Source organism: Cyclopterus lumpus, chromosome 8 (genome assembly GCF_009769545.1).
Source record: "Cyclopterus lumpus isolate fCycLum1 chromosome 8, fCycLum1.pri, whole genome shotgun sequence".
Lineage (NCBI taxonomy): Eukaryota > Metazoa > Chordata > Actinopteri > Perciformes > Cyclopteridae > Cyclopterus > Cyclopterus lumpus.
In genome coordinates this window covers 11,134,610-11,151,978 of record NC_046973.1, presented here as the reverse complement: position 1 = coordinate 11,151,978, position 17,369 = coordinate 11,134,610, and the positions used below count along the sequence as shown (strand labels likewise).

Genomic DNA, 17,369 nt, shown 5'->3' with positions numbered 1-17,369 from the left:
AAAAAGTTTATTTTTTCCATCGATGAGTTCAGTTACCTTCAATGCCAGCTTTACCTTTAGATGCATGGAGTCTCTGGTTGGACCGTTTGAGTGTTTACGTGATCCTGAACATAACTTTGCCCTTGAGCTCCGACTAGTAGCCCATAAAGGAAAATAGAAGAATGTTTAAATTATTTTCCAGGACAACACAAGATCTTTCATTACTTCTTTTTCTCAAATGTTCCATGTTTTCAATTGAAAACTGGTCAACAGTCTTCCAGGATGTGCAAGAACCCTACATTTTTTTTTAAATACGACCACATCGTCATTGTGTTACAATACATATTTACCGCTATTCAAATCTCACAAGGGCAGCAGAAATGCACAACTTGCTATTGTGATGTCGCATATTCAACAATTCAATTCAATTCAGTTTATTTTATATAGCCCAGAATCACAAATCACAAATTATCCTCAGAGGGCTTTACAATCTGTACACATACAACATCCCTGTCCTAGGACCTCACATCGGTTCAGGAAAAACTCCCAAGAAATAGAAAAAACCCTTTCACAGGGAAAAAAAGCAAAGAAACCTTCAGGAGAGCAACAGAGGAGGATCCCTCTCCCCGAATGGACAGAAGCAATAGATGTCATGTGTACAGAATGAACAGCGTTACAGAGTTACATAAACACATTAAATGAATATGACAGCAATGTATGAATAATGAGTAGTAGGCATGGATCATGATCCAGATAACCACAATCCATGTAAAAGGGGCATCGGCAGGGCCATGGCAGGAGGCCAGGCCAAGGGGCAAAAAGACAGGAAGCAAGGCCAAGTAGACCGGGTTAGGGCCCAGGACCGGCTCCAAACACAGCCACGACAATGGAGTGGGCTACTGTGGCTCAGTCGAGAGCAGGGTATGAAGAGATGTAAATTCATCCATAAGCAGAGAGAGAAGAGGAGATAGGTGCTCAGTGTATCCTAAAACGTACCCCAGCAGCCTATAAGCCTATAGCAGCATATCTAGGGGCTGGACCAGAACAAACCTGATTCAGCACTAACTATAAGCACTATCAAACAGGAAAGTCTTAAGTCTATTCTTGAATGAGGTGACTGTGTCTGCCTCCCGGACTGAAAGTGGAAGCTGGTTCCATAAAAGAGGAGCTTGATAACTGAAGGCTCTTGCTCCCATCCTACTTTTTAGGACTCTAGGAACCACGAGTAGGCCCGCATTTAGTGAGCGCAGCTCTCTAGTGGGGCAATATGGTACTACAAGCTCCTTGATGAATCACCAATGAAGGCTTTGTAAGTGATTTTTGATTTTACAGGGAGCCAGTGCAGAGCAGCTAATACAGGAGTAATGTGATCTCTTTTCTTAGTTTTTGTGAGTACACGAGCTGCAGCATTCTGGATCAACTGGAGGGATTTAAGAGACTTATTAGAGCAGCCTGATAAGGAGTTGCAGTAATCTAGTCTGGAAGTAACAAACGTGTAACAATTGTGTGTGCCAGATCTTTTTAATGTTATCTAGATGAAAAAATGCATTCCTTGAGATTTGCTTCACGTGGGAGTTAAAGGAGAAGTCCCGATCAAAGATAACCCCGAGATTCTTTACAGTGGTGTTGGATGCCAGGCCAATGCCATCTACAGAAACCACATCACCAGATAATTGATCTCTGAGGTGTTCAGGGCCCAGTAAAATAACTTCAGTTTTGTCTGAGTTTAACATCAGGAAGTTGCAGATCATCCATGTTTTTATGTCTTTAAGACATGCTTAAATTTTAGCGAGCTGGTTGGTCTCGTCTGGTTTGATCGATAGATATAATTGAGTATCATCTGCATAGCAATGAAAGTTTATGGAGTGTTTCCTGATAATGTTGCCCAAAGGAAGCATATATAAAAGGTAAATACAATTGGTCAAAGCACAGAACCTTGTGGAACTCTGATTAACGTTGGTGATCATCAAGGCTTCGTTTACAAATACAAATTGAGATAGATCTGACAAATAAGATTTAAACCAACTTAGTGCGGTACCTGAAATGCCATTATCAATGTGTCGAACGCAGCACTAAGGTCTAACAAAACAAGTACAGAGAGGAGTCCTTTATCTGATGCAATTAGGTCATTTGTGATTTTCACCAGTGCTGTCTCTGTGCTGTGGTGTTTTCTAAATCGTGACTGAAACTCCTCAAACCATTATGATGTAGAAAGTCACAACTGATTTGCGACTACTTTCTCAAGGATCTTTGCCTGTTAGCAAAGACACATTGATAATAAAATCAAATAAATTATATTAAGACCTGAAAGAAAAAGCTTGAGACCACTGAGATAAGTGAACAAAAAGTTAAAGCAGAACAGAGTTGATCGTGGAACCTTTTATTTGAAACAAATCCATAAAGAAAACCCATTTCACTCGGGTTTAACAGTGGTCTCTTTTTCTTATTAAAATCCATCATTAAAAACAGCAATACTTCACTGCAACAGAGCGCAGAGGTCCGCCAGCTCTTCAAGGACATCAACAAATCACACTGGTGGAGAGAGGAATCAGGCTAGGCTAACAGCTAGCCTTAGAAAAACAATGGATCACCAATGTGTCTACATTAATACATCAGAAGAGAAAATACGATTTTACAAATGAGCACACATTTACACACAAAGACCCACTGAGAAAGAAAGCAGGACAGCACCAGTTCACCTGTAATTGACCCCACAAGGCCCAGATTAGCCCTCCATGTGCTCTGCATCCATCTGCAGGAAGCAAGCTTCTGAAGCTAGATTAATATCTGATTTCAGAAAAATGAGCCTCATTAAAAAAGAAAAATATTGACATGATTAAACTAACAAAAAAAAGTACATTATCTGAAACCCGCCAATGATACAAAATACTTTACATACAGAGAGAAGCCTCAATTCTGATAGACGATTTTCTCGAGGAGTTTAGAGACTGGAGGTCAAGGTGAGATTTGCTTTAGAATTTTGACTGATCATATTTAAAAAGGTCTCCATCAAGGTACGGCCAAAAGGCTGGAGGGACATCCGGCTTCAATCTTCATTTGTTCCACCGTGGCGCCTCACCTCGGCCCAATGAGGGGTTCATTTGTGCCCTTCGCCTCCATATCATGGCAGTAACAGTAACAGCAGCCCTCTGGATCTTTGCCGATGAGTCGCTACAGTAAATTCAGGCGTACGTTATCAGACAAACATGGGAACCATTTATCATATTTACTATTTGAGGGACACATCATTCATCTTCATTATGTTACAGTGTTTTTAAGCGCCGGTTAGTTTTGTTCCTCAGCGTGAAGCCGTGTTCTACCACAGGTCCAGGTTTTCAGTCTTGGCGAGGCCCTGGTCTTTGCGGAGCTTATAGTAGGTTCCGTTGCTCAGCCACACCTCTCGGCCAGCCTCGTCCGCAGATTTCCTGAGGTGATGAACAAGAGGGAAAAACGTGGTTTCTGTTACCAAAGTTTTGAAAACCGTTAGAAGATTGATATCCCCCTCATGTCTGTGATGTAACTACAAAGCATTAACATGTCCCGATTTGATCTGTACAAAAACTGGTGTGAAATTACTGCACCCGACCATAAACTGTCCCAGTTTGATAACGCACACTGGCAGTTAACATAAGAAAAAAAAAAAAAAAAAAAAAAAAAACTCACTTCCACTTTGTGAAAGTTTGTGTCAGACATTCCAATAAGTTTTTCCCCGAAAGATGTTTATGATTTCTCTGTCAGTATCTTTTAGCCTATGCTTTTTTATCCATCCATCTATAGAAACCTACCATGTAAAATAGTATTGCTATAAGGGGTGAGGCAACACGTGGTTGCATATAAATGCGCTTTGTGAAATCTTCCTCACCCGAAGAACCTGGGGTTGTGCTCCTCGCCATTCTTGGTCATCTCCTTCCTCCTCTCCCTCTGCTTCTCCTCCACCTCGTCCTTCTTTTTATCGGCCTCTGCTACCTTCCCTTCCTCCAGGAGCCTGACAGAGAGAAGAGAGGAAGAGATTAGACAACTGTCAACATGGAAGATGATAAGAAAGGCTTCAGTTTAAATCAAGTCGGTACCTCTGGTCTGGTCTGAAGCGCGTGTCTGTAAGAGGGAGGAAGGCTTTCAGCTCGGGGGTCAGCTCGTTTAGTTCTCTGGCATATTGGGAGAAGCCGAAGAACTGGGGGTGGTCATCGGGCTGCACGTCTAAACAGGAAATGACATCATAGATATTAAGACAGAACAGACAATGTGGTTGGGAAAAAAAAAAAGTAGGAGATGACAGACAGCATTTTTCGTCAGGGCTTTTAGGCTACTCACTGGGCTTCCAGATGCACTTTGGTGTAGACAGGGTATCACAGAAAATGCCCTCATGCCAGAGGCCTCCAAAACGATGAACCACCTCTCCAGCCCGGTCCAGGACCACACCCTGCACCTCGTTCTTACTGTTGTCTGAGCTCCAGTAGCGAGACTGGAACATGCCGGGGGAGGAATAGGTCAGAGTGGTTGAACAAGATAAGAAAAGTCCCATGTGGATTTATCTGACTTCTAAGTGAACGAGCAGTAACTCTGTGAGCGCGCGTGTGTGTCTCCTGACCTTGACAAAGGTGATCTTGCAGGTGCAGGCATCGCTCTTTGTGTTTTTGATGATCACCTCACCATAGTGCTCCAACCAGCGCTCCTGACTCAGCACATTGTGGATACACGTCACTGCCTTGTTCCATTCATAGTGGTCACCGTACCTACACATACACAAAATTGATGCAATAATATGCATCACTTCGTGCATTTTTGCCAGTTTTCAGACTTGTTAGAGTTGGACTCATATCAATATCTACAATGTGTTTTGGGTTGATGAACGCAGTACCGAACATCTCCAGCAGGTGGCCACAGTGCATTACTAAAACAAAAACACTTTTCAAAACAGGTTGTTTTGAAAAGTGAAGCCAACATGGAAGTCTTAAACCTTTTCTCAAGTTGTACAAGTTGAGTCGCGCTAATAGCCTCAAGGGGCCTCAAGTGGCCATTTGAGGAAGGGCAGATTTTGGCACATCCTTAGTCTTCATTTTTCAGACCTGGAAGTTGCTGCTCGTTGATGCAGCAGTTGCACTACTGCATGTTTTCTAGCCTTTATCGGCTACATGGTGTGACTAGTGGAAGGTGAAGCAGTGGCTCACTTGGGTAGGGCAACATTGACTAGTCCAGAAGAGAGCATCTCCATCGACTTCCCCCAAAACTTGTTCTTCCATCTCTGATCTGAGGCAGACAGACAAACGGAGCATTAGGCTCAAGTCCTCATACAGTACAGGTGGATCCAGCACTCTAAGCACACAGTGCCTACCTTGCCAGAAAGTGAAGTTTTCAGACTCTGCGTGGCAGGCAGAGACAGGAGGGTGATGGCTGACCTGAAAGCAAAGCACATAACGTTACAGTATGTTTGGCAACTCGGATACGGAGGTTTTCTAAATCCCTCTCTGCTGGCTACCTGCTCACTGATGTAGTGGAAGCCTCGGTCTTCTCTGAGGTTCTCATACGTTTCTCCCAGAACAGGGTTGAAGGGTTTGTAGTGATTTCTCCAGGACGCCCAGGCATATCCAGAGATGGAGAACACGGCCACGTATACCTGGGAACACACATGTTGTCATTTTGATCAAAAGAACTTTACAACTGAACTTGACTCTCAGCAAACCAAACCCACCATTCGCTCATATGGATCGTCCGTGCGGTTGGCGATGTCCAGCAGCTCCGAGTACTCCAGCTCTTCGCTGACTCTCTGCAGCAGGGACAGTGGCTCATTGAGAGCGACCGGCATGGAGATCCTGGACAGGTCCTTGCCGATGTTGTTGTACAGGATGGACATGATGCCGATGTGGCTGTTGTCTGATCCTGGGGCGGGGAGGACCGTGCGACGACCTGGAACACAGAGACACAAATGAATGCAGCTGAAGGCCATCCAAACATCCCAGAGGGCTTCTCAGGAGACTAAACTAAATGCACTAAAGTAGTCCAACATGTCCCCATCTGTTGCATTCATTTGATGTGATGAACGGAGTTCATGAAATGTTGCCTTGTTTTTCTGTTTTCTCTATTTACCCTATTAAAAATGTACAATTAAACAAAAGGAAATTAACAAAGCGACCTGGCACCCACTTTCCTCTAGAACACAATCTCATTTAGTCTTAAATCTGGCAAAAAACAACCAACAATGTTCAGAGTACCTACTCTTTCACAGAAATACTTTATTGGTTCTGCTCAAACTGTCTACAGAGGAACTCGAGACAGATGAGAAAGAAAAAAAAAAGGAAGCAGCATATCTGTTGGTCTCCTTTTAGTGCCATTAAGGTAGTCTGCAAGATTCCATCGCTCCCAAAGAAGAACAACCAATCAGAGCAGACTCCAACGCAGCTGTTCGACATTACATACAAATCAAGATTTGGCTACTGCATTGCCTCTTTCTGGCCTTAAATGTTTTCAGAAACATATTTGAGTTACCGCCCACAGGCTCCCTCGACATGAGGATCCGTCTCATGTGCGACTGTTCGAGCAAATATGGTAAAAAGCTGTACTACAGCAACCAAATTTACATTTGTCAGCATTTCTTAAAACCAATTCATAACATGAAATTGCATTAGTCTGAATAATCCATTATAAAATCAGTAAAGCCAGTTTCCATAACTGAGGTAAGATATTAAGAGTTTTCCAGCTAGCATTTCATGTTCAACCTGGTTTCTGTGGGCTTTTTACATGCAATCCTGGAGTAGACGGCCTGGACATACAGAGTGGACTAGACGGACACAGCTAACATCACTGCACTCACTCAAAGTAGATATGGCACAATGTGGCATTACCAGTATTGGTGGACACTGGGCTGGGTGATTCAGGAACATTGTTCACACTGGCGCGGTAGTTGAGGGTGGCAGTGGCTGAGGAGAGAGCAGAAGGTCAGTTCATCTTTGGGAGGGGGGCATTTGGGGGCCTGTACAGCGAGGTGCACACTCACTGTGTCCCTCATCCGGCTCAGAGTTGCTGGTGGTGGTGATGTCACTCAGGCCCGACTCGTCCGAAGCCTCGGCCTCTGACGAGCTCTCGCACACGATCACCTCGCTGGCATCGAAGTACATGGATTCCGCCACAGAGGGCGCACGGTGGCACTGACGGCCCATGGATGGCGTCCTCTGAGAGGACGAAGGAATGAAAAGTTTGCATTAAAGCGGTGAAGCTACACCGATGGCCAGCGTGTGTCTTGTGTGTCAGACGCATTGTGACTCTGGCCACCCTTCGTTGTGCTACGTCTGAAGTGACGGACCCGAGCCGCAGCAATCTCATTACAGCGCTGTCATTCCTTTGGATTCTCTTGTGTGCTCTGCTAGGAGAGCTTCAGGGGAGAGAACACCGTGAAAAAAAGATTCTCCCCGAATTTTAACAAATTCCTTATGCAAGATGAAAATTAATGCAAATGAGCAGCAGCGCAATAATGAAGTCAAATTTTGTTTCAAAGCAGTGGCAAAAACAAAAAACTCTGAGATAAGCAGGACAGTTTTCTGTTCCTGCGAGTGAGTTTTGAAAGTGAGCAACACCCAGATTACAAACGCACAACACACCTGGTCAGGACGGACGGTGCAGAAGGATTCCTCAGTAGAGTCAGAGGACAGTGAAACCGAATGGACTTTAGTCAGACGGGACTGTATGTCAAGCTGAAGACGCACACAGGCCACAAGCCATGCAAGGGACATGAAGTGGAAAAACAAAGATTAAATGGGCAGAAGATTTTATGCAGATTGTGCCATGAAGCAATGTGTCGTTCTATCGTTAATCATCTTTGTTGTTATCAGAGTGAAACTCAGTGTTATTTAGATTCAATAAATGGGACTCCAGCGATTTAATATTTCACTGACATAAAACTGGGTTAAAGATTAAAAAAAAAAAGCAAATGGGAAAAATGGATGCAGCAGAGTTGTAGGTATGCTACAAGTCCCTTGTTTGGTTGAGCACTTCCCATAATACAACTTAACGGTATTTTCCGTGAATCTTTTAAATATTTGAATGGAGGCTTTGTGTTATCCAGGCTGAGATCAGCATGAATGCATCATCAGGGTCACTTTCTCAGACTTGACAAAACTCCGCCAGATCCATTTAATCCAAGTTGAATAATAATAATAATAATAATAATAATAATAAGCCGAGTGCCCCTTTGAAAAATTATCCGATCAACAGGTTCCACAGTTTCCCTACCCTCTTTTCAATACAAGAGTAATTATCAGATGAATAAACGTACTTGTTGTCTATTGGGTGTGTTGCTCAAAGTGAGAATGTAGAGAGACAACCCAACTGCCAGGCAACCAACAACAAAGCAGCCCCGGTCACATGCAGCACAGACAGAAAAACAAGCAGTCTAAGCAAAGACACCCCATGCAATACCAAACAGAAACAAAAAAGGCTTTTCTCAGCGCCGTCGGTCTGACGAGACCGTCTGGCTCCAGTGTGCGACCATCGTGGCATTTCTGTCTTTGTGTGTGCGGAAACGACGAGAAAAGAGTTGAGGTGTGTTCCTGTGATAACTTGTCCCGTCTCGAAACAGCCCAAACCAGCTTCATAGTTTCACACACACCTCACCAACAGACTGAGGGCTGGGCCTCCATTGTCTTTTTACAAGACGATACTAATATTTTGGGCCAATCAATAATCTGCGTTTTAAAAAATCAGGGATTCTGGTGGAAAAGGGTTGGGGGTGAACAGAGGGAGGAGGGATAGACGACACTAACGCTCATGTCTTTTTCGTTTGATTTTCAGATTCAGGAAGAATGAGGATGTTTTTAGCTCTGCTCTTAGAAAGAGAGAGTGAGTGAGTGAGTGTGTACACGAGGGCTTGTGCGTTACCTCAGACATTGTGTTGCAGAGTGTAGCGAGCTGCTGTGACGTGTTGTGCCTCAGGTCTGGGCCGGTCCAGGCCTGCCTCAGTCGCTCTCTCTCCAGGGTCAAAACCTCATGGACGGACTTGAGAGACGTGTGAACTGTAAAACACAGCATTCAGAAACTTTAGGAATCAGAGTCCATAAATATTCTTAATGCCTGTTGGTTCAGTTTACTTATGTGTGTCATAGAGGCATCGGTATCAAATTGATTCATAACCAGTTAAAAGTTACTCACAGTAACTTTAAGTTTGTATTTCATGAATTATTTAAGACATTGTTTCAGAAACTTAAGCTGACAAATGTCACCATCAGGACCGTTTGGAAAACAAGACAGCTGTCATTTTAAACCAGCTCAATTAAACCCATTGACAGAAATACAGCTATTAGGCGGAATGGCCGCACCCCTCTGAGAAGAAGTGCAGATGTCCTGGTGGAGCTTCTTGGCTTCCGGCGAGGTGACCTGAGGGTTGGATAGCTGAGTGTAGACGTAGTCAGGAATGGACTTCACGGACGCTCCCAAACCAGTGCCGTTGTTGGTGCTCAAGTGGCTGGAAGTGAACTTAGTAGAAGAGACACAGCATCATGTCAAGCTGAGCGATTCAGCCATTATACGAGATCATCATTAGGATGCGCACAAAGCACACGTTGGTCCTACCATTCCCCCCATGGCTTCCACGCGGGACATCGTCCTGGAGTGACCAAACCCTTTCCCCGTCTTCTTCTTGGGTTTCTCCAGGGAGAGATTCTAAAAACAAACAACAAAGCTTGCTATTCATTCATACAAACATATGCGAGTGTGTGTGTATGAATGAACGGTCTTATATTGAATCAGATATAAGAAAAATTCTAATTTTTAACATTGTAGAATATTAGTTTGTTTTCCTAAAGAGGTAGTAAAAATAAAATGCATTGGTCTTTGGTGCCGCCCCTTGGGGTTTACCAAGTTGTTGCTGGTGTGCTCACCTGCATGCTGATTCGCATCTCCAGGTCAGTGTTGGTGATGGGCAGGCCTCCCTCCAGCCAGTGGAGCCGCTGGATGAGCAGGGCTAGTTCCGTCAGCTCTGACTGACAGCGAGCCAGGTCTGACAAACAGAGGGTCAATACAGTAGATTTAAGATAATGTTTTTTTAAGAGCGTTCACATCAGACGGTAAAAATATCACGTCAAAGTTAACATGCAAACAAATATTTGTCAATGTACGTTATCAAATATGATGAAGACAGCTCTCACCATTGGAGGTGCCGTCGATGTCTTGGGTCTGCTGCAGCCATGCCGACACCTTGCTGGTCACCCCGGGGTTAGAGGCGGGGGCGGGGCTTCCCATCTCTGGATGGTAGGCTGAGCTGTGAGTGGGCTGGATGATCAAATATGTCAGTCAAAATTGAAAACAATGGAGAAAAGAAAAAAAAATACAAGCTCTGTCCGTTTTTCTTTGAGGCTAAATTACCAAAGATTCTTGAACTAAAATTAAGAATTTTCGATTGATCAACACAAGCTATTTAAAAGTGTAGCTGTGAGTTCTACACATAGAAAGCCATTAGAGTTGCTGTAGGGAGATAGTATGAACACTTTGGTTGTACAAGTTAGCGTACAATATACTGCTGGTAAAAACTAATTCAGTATTGAGCAGACACAATCAGGTGGATCCCATGGTGATTTGTGCTCGTTACCACAACAATAGGCCAGTCGGGGAGCATTCTCTGAAGTGATACCAACCCAGTCAGAGGAGTGGCATGTTGTTTTAACTTCATGGTCACAATATTTTGCCGTTTATTCTTCCTCCCTTCAGTAATAGTAAAACATTTTTTTATTGAAGAATAGCCACTAATAAAGCTCCGTTAATTCAGTGATGAACACATGTTCCTATATTTGTTTCACAATAAAAGTCCCATTAGTTTGTTAAATAAAAGCTTTTACTTTGTCGCAGCAAAATAAAGTAATGTTGGATTTTTCTAAAATAAATTGTCCAGATTGTGACCACACCTCACTGAGATCAGAACGCAAGGTGAGCCACACCATCTGGGCATGTGGTCCCAGTGATCGGATCCCAGTGAGAGCAAGACCCTGTCTGAGTGTACAGACTAGACAAGTGATAAAAATGTGCAACGTTAACCTCTACTGACCGTTTCTCGGTTGGTCTGGGTGTTCGGCTGGGTGTTCGGCCTCAAGGAGAGAGCGTGAAGGACGCCGTGATGGACACTCATCGCCTCATTTTTCCTGAATACACGATGGGCAGACAGCTTGGTCAACCAGATGTAGAAGATGTCATGGCTCTTTGCCTACAAGGAGGAAAAGGAGAAAGAAAAAAAAACACATTCAGTTCATTTTCACCGTTTCTTGCTGGAGTTTAGATTTGTGTCCATAATGATTCGAGGAATCTCCCTGAACTCTGCTGTGTGGGTTACCTTGAGGTGGTAGATGCTGTCTCCAGCGTCCAGGTCTAAGCCTTTGGTCTTCTTGTTGATGGACATGACAGCCAGACTGACGTCCAGAGAGCCATGGAGCTTCCCCCTCTGAAGCTAAGACACACAATTTGAAATGAAGAGACTCAAACAGAGCTGTTGGGCGCACACGTCAACAGAAAGAACCCGACATGAGGTCATGGCGGTCCCTGCTCTGTGTGACCGACCGTGAATTGTCAAATGGGTGCATTTGTCTTCATGACTTACATCTTGCTGGGTCTTCGAGTACTTGAGGATTCCTTTCTCCAACAGGAAGTATCTCTGAAAAAGCAAACAGTGAAGCGTTTGAAAGGAAACTAAGACGACTCAGTGAGCACAGGAATTGTGTTATGCTGAAGGGTAAAGGAGGTCTAACCCTCATGGCGATGATTTAATGCAACACAGTTGGAAAGCTAGATGGAAACATATCAATCTGGGCTCACCTTGTGCCAGCCTTTGAGCGGGTACTTCCTCTTCTTCATCAAGTAGCCCTCACAGATCCCCGGGATGCTGAGGTCTAGAGAAGAGCCGGGAACAGGGTACATATCCCGTTGCTGCAGGTCGTCCATCACCTCCCAGTGACGAGACTGACAGAGGAAACATAAAATCACTTAAATACAATGTTTTGCTTTGGTTGAGTTTGTCCGAAATATGAAAAACTGGCATTAAAAGTAAAGTGTTCATCTTTTATCTCAACTCTTGGATAATTGAATCAAAAGCCCCTTACCAGATGCAAAATTTAAAAAACTAACCTGTTTATTACACTACAGCTAATCTGTAACACCTCAAGCTGTGTTGGAACATGCGATTGACATTGATAATAGATTTTGAATGTTTAACAGAATTATATGACATGCACATACATAAAAAAAATCCAAAAAGGATTGTCTGGCCAACTGAAATCCATCCGGTTCCAATCGGTGCATCTCTAGGCTCTGCTGGTCAGCACGGTACAGTCAGAGCCATACTGGTGTATTTTCTATACCCGTTATACTTTATACACCCAACTGTGGGTCTCGTTACCTGTTTGGCTTGCTTGGAGGAGCTGGTGCTGCTGTTCCGTGAGTGGCCGGGTTTGAATGTGCTGGCTGGGGATTTGTCCAGGACGCTGATAACAGACTGGCTGCTACTCAGAGGGGGCGGACACACCTGAGGGTCCATCGGTGCGATGTGGAGAGGAAAGCGGTGCATGGAGCAAAGCGGGGGGGGGGCGTTCACGACAAGCTGTGTCTCATGGCAAAGTACACGGCACTGAGGAGATCAATGAAAAAGTGTAAACGGCACGGCGACAAAACCCCCGTGAAAACGTTATCCATGTACAGTAAAATGTCAATTACAAAAGATAAGCTATAGTACCACCCCCCCGTTCAAAACTGATTTTCTTACTCAACTCTTAAATAAGATGCCTTGGCTGGATAGATGGTCTCACTAATTATATATATATATATATATATATATATATATATATATATATATATATATATATATATATATATATATATATATATATACATACACACATACATATACACACATACATTCAGACAAGCGCATTAAAAACATTCAGCTGATCTCAGCAGTGATGTAGGAAGTCTTACAAGTCACTAGATCAGGTCAAACAGACAATATAAATAATATATATATATTTTCATTAAGGAACTAATTAAAAACCATCGGCACATTAAACAGAAAGGCCAGTCGTTTTATACGACACCAGGATGGACACTTTCAGTACACTCATTCATAGAAGCGCATTAAAAACATTCAACTGATCTCAGCAGTGATGTAGGAAGTCTTACAAGTCACTAGATCAGGTCAAACAGACAATGGACTGCATAATTAGGTTGAATACAGTCAATAGATGGCCCATTGAATATTTCCCCTTTTCACATTCAGTGGGTGAAAACAGCCAGAAAGAGGAAGTGCAATGGAAATGTTTCAAGAAGCCTGAACAACAGATTGAGGTTCCAGGCATGATCACAAGGTGTTCAAAAACAAAATACCACACTAAAACAGGACAGATAATTAGACCCATGGCCCTGCATTACATTAGGACAATGCAACAGTATAAATGATACAAGTTGGTCCAGCTAGAGGGAATTAGGGCACTACAGTTGATGTGCACTTTACAATATGGAATTTCACATCACATTTCACAATAAAAACATAATGAGGAGACAGAACTGTTTGTCAGAAAAGCCTTGGTGACAATAACAAATAAAACACACCTGGCGTTGGCCTGAAGTCCAACAGGCTGCTCCCCAAATAGTCTACAGGAAATTCCTATAAAACTTTCCACCTGAGAAATCGTAGAGCAGCAAGAATTCCACTAAAACATTTACGAAGAACCACAGCAAAAGAAAGCAATGCTCCTATGAACGATCCTTCAGCATCGGTCCTCTGACCGACTGCTGCGCCGACAGCCGTGTCACACCTGACCTGCTCGTCAAGACTGCTGCATATCAAAAGCAGAGGTATCTGGGCGGGGCTGAAGGCAAGCACGACACTCTCGACCTGACCGAACAGGCCTGCCGGCTCCGTCATCACAAGATCTGGAAACAGATTTGCAGTCAGCAGATTTAGCAAACACCAGAAACACAAGCCCTCTACATTTCATTCAATTATCAAATTCTACAAAAGGCAAATAATAAAAATGTATGAGATCTGGCCACTTTGAAGCAGCAATTCACCTCCACTACTGGGGCGATACATCAAAACTCAGTCATGGGTTATTCATACAAAAAGGCAACTACTAGTGCTAAAAATATGGCAAAACATTTCCCTAAATGAGTGAAGTGAAGATGACAACTATGCTCTGCAAGAATAATCACTATCATTACGACCGATAACACAATCTGCTCTATATAATAGCGAACTGATTCAAAATGAGCCATTTGGTTTAGTTGCCTCAGAGTTCCCTTTCGTAAGCAGAGCATGAAGGGTGGAACGAAGGGAGTGAAAAGTCTAATCCGGTTCTCAATGTAAAGACACCAGGCTGACTGAATGTATAGCCAACATGCATACTTCAATGTTTGAGTATGTATCGCAAGTCATTAAACAGGAAGGGCCAGGGCTGGTTAGCATGCTCATTTCTGTAGACATCTCTGCAACAGACTATAGGAGACACCTCTTCACATTCTGTTGACAAGTTTTGAACTACAATTCTGGCCAGGCTGTTTATGGTCAAACATAAAAACAGGGTGTTTCATTTCATAGAAGGCTAAAAATCACACTAAGCATCAGGGAACATTTGACTTTTGCAGCAGAACTACTTTTCTTCAGGACGTTGCATCAAAAGAATAAAGGTTTAGGAAGAAGTCTGGCGGTGCAGCACAAGAGTTTGCTTGCTTGATAAAGTTTTATATTTTGCCCATGGCATAAGAGTACATGAAGCAGCACCATCTATCAAGGACTTCCTGGCAGCCAAACAGCAGCTTCCCTCCTGTTGGAACCAAAGAAGAGAGAAGGAGCAGAAGGAGGGACAACACATTCCATGAATGCTTTGCACTGCGCATCATTGTGTGATACCATTTGTTTGTGACAGACTCCTGGTATAAAAACATTCCTAACAGAGTGATAAGTCTCCTGGTTTTGTTGCAGTACGCCCATTTCAGGGACCCCGTTGATGGAATTGTAATGTACTTTTCTCCCCCCCCCGCAACCGTTTGGTTCTGTCTATTGATGACACATTTGTTAATTTTATAATTATGTGAAGCTGCCATAATTACAGGTTTCAACACACAACTATCTGAATGACTCGACAGAAATCAGATGGAAGGCGTCATTGTTGTCAGATGTTCCTCTTTCTAACGGTCATGAAACGCATTATGTGCGACAAGCGTGTCAGAAAAGGAAACCAAAACAAAGCTTCAATTTGTGATTTTTCTTCATGAAAAACATTTTTTTCTGAATAAACCTTTTGCTTTAAATCATACTGTGAAAAACATTAAATTGTGCGCTGCTCAGCACAACTAGGAAGCCCCAATTAAGGCGCCCGAGAAGAGTCATGTGACAAAGATTCTGTAAATATTGGACTTAACTGCTGAACAGAGCAGAGAGGACAGGCTATTTCAATTGTAAATGGCCTGTAGTTGTACATCCCCTTTCTAGTCTTCCAACTAGGGTTGTCACAATACCAAATTCTAACTTCGATAAGATACCTGCCATAAATATCCCGATACTTACAATACCAGAATTCGATACCACAAATACGATACTGGTATATTTATCTATAATAGTAACAAATAAAACATCTGTATGGTTCCCTTTTTACCAGCTTGTTCCTTCCCAGCTTTTTCAACACTTAACAAATGGCATTAATATTAGTATTAGCCTACTGCAAGATATTAATGAAAACTACATGGTGTCATCACAGCATTGATTATACACGGCTATGTAGGCCTTTTGTCCATATCTGACCAGATGAATACATAGTTCCTTCCATAAGTATGAGCAATTGTAGAGTTCATATTTTATCTTAATTGATGGAATAATTATTTTTCTAACTAAAATAAAAAAGACTTAGCTGAAGATCCACCAGCATGTAGCCATTTTGCATCAATTGGTTTCATTTAGTACATGTGTGTGCATTGTGACCTCATGATCATATAGACTGGTCGTCAGAGGCTACGGTTACAGTGTTAGGCTGTATGTGGGTGAGCTTAAGGTGTGCATCATGTTTATAATCACATTTGATTACCTGTCGTTCTTTGAACTCTTTGTAAAGTTCGGGGTGTCTGTCTGAAAGGTGCTTTAATGTTTGACGTGCTGCTGCTTGGCCTGAGTGGCTTTGAAACACGTTTTGCAGACGGGTCTCTATGTCAGTGGGCCTTCCTTCACTGTATGTATGTCAGTGCGCTTTCCGCATCTTTTTTTTTATACAAAAAGCGCCTGCACGTGACGCCATGTTGTCTCCCCAGCGATCACTGTGTGAGCGCTGCGCAGCCCCGCCCCCTTGCAGTCAACGCGCTGGGCCGCACTATTTGAATAAAGTATCGATACTAAAAATATGCAAAAAAGGATCGTTTTGAACGTACTGGTACCGTGGTACCTTTTTAGTATCGGTACACTGTGCAACCCTACTTCCAACCACTCAAAAGTACGTCTTCATTCACACCAACTCATACTCTGATGAAAGTGGTTACCATGCAGAGTGCCACCTGCCCATCAGGAGTAACTAACACGCATACACCCTAGGCACAGCTACAAGAGCAATTTGAGGTCAAGTGTCTTGGCCAAGGACACATCGAAGAAAAGCCATGGCATAGATATTATTGAGTATCATCTGCATAACAATTAAAGTTTATGGAGGGTTTCCTGATAATATTGCCCAAAGGAAGCATATATAAAGATAAATAAAATTGGTCCAAGCACAGAAACTTGTGGAACTCCATGATTAACGTCGGTGGTCATCGAGGCTTCATCGTTTACAAATACAAATTGAGATCGATCCGATAAATAGGATTTAAACCAACTTAGTACGGTACCTGAAATGCCAATCAACTGATCCAGTCTCTGTAATAGGATGTCATGATCAATGGTGTTGAACGCAGCACTAAGGTCTAACAAAACAAGTACAGAGATGAGTCCTTTATCTGATGCAATTAGCAAGTAATTTGTAATTTCCAACAGTGCCGTCTCTGTGGGATGTAGTGTGTAAAGCCCCCTTTTTCTTCTTTTTAAAACGTCTTTCTATTTAGCAGGAGAAGGGAAACAACGTCTCACATCCAGGAAGAGAAACTTCCTCATATACAAGGCGGTCCTCCAAGCCACTCACTTTTTCATCTGACACGTCTAAACTCAAAGTAGACGGCTTTAGAATTGTAAACACCAGAGGTATAGGTGGTCAGAGGTACCTGGCTGTAGACATATGGTGTAGATCAGAGGTGTCAAACTCATTTTCACCGTGGGCCACATCAGCATCATGGCTGCCCTCAAGGGCCAGCTGTAACCAACACTATAGATGCAACTACTCCCGAACATGTTGTTAAATTACTGTTATTGCATTTGATTATTGTTTATGAGAGTGTAAATATTGTACATGCAT

General features: G+C 43.0%; 1 protein-coding gene across 2 annotated transcripts; it reads right to left on the bottom strand.

Moving 5' to 3' along the window:
- Positions 1 to 2,343: 2,343 nt before the first annotated feature.
- Positions 2,344 to 13,875, bottom strand: LOC117735450 (oxysterol-binding protein-related protein 7-like). Of its 2 annotated transcripts, XM_034540082.1 has the most exons (23): positions 13,763 to 13,875; positions 12,347 to 12,574; positions 11,767 to 11,910; positions 11,552 to 11,605; positions 11,288 to 11,401; positions 11,006 to 11,161; positions 10,113 to 10,236; positions 9,846 to 9,964; positions 9,538 to 9,627; positions 9,285 to 9,441; positions 8,848 to 8,981; positions 7,572 to 7,664; positions 6,971 to 7,145; positions 6,819 to 6,893; positions 5,669 to 5,883; positions 5,456 to 5,593; positions 5,312 to 5,375; positions 5,148 to 5,226; positions 4,568 to 4,712; positions 4,291 to 4,441; positions 4,050 to 4,176; positions 3,842 to 3,964; positions 2,344 to 3,404 (listed from the first exon to the last, which is right to left on the bottom strand). In XM_034540082.1, exons 1-23 carry the CDS (start codon positions 13,865 to 13,867, stop codon positions 3,296 to 3,298), a joined length of 2,919 nt encoding a protein of 972 aa, XP_034395973.1. In that variant the 5' UTR covers positions 13,868 to 13,875; the 3' UTR covers positions 2,344 to 3,295. The 2 variants fall into 2 exon arrangements, with proteins under 2 accessions (XP_034395973.1, XP_034395974.1); XM_034540083.1 differs by lacking the exon at positions 7,572 to 7,664.
- Between the last annotated feature and the right edge of the window lie 3,494 nt (positions 13,876 to 17,369).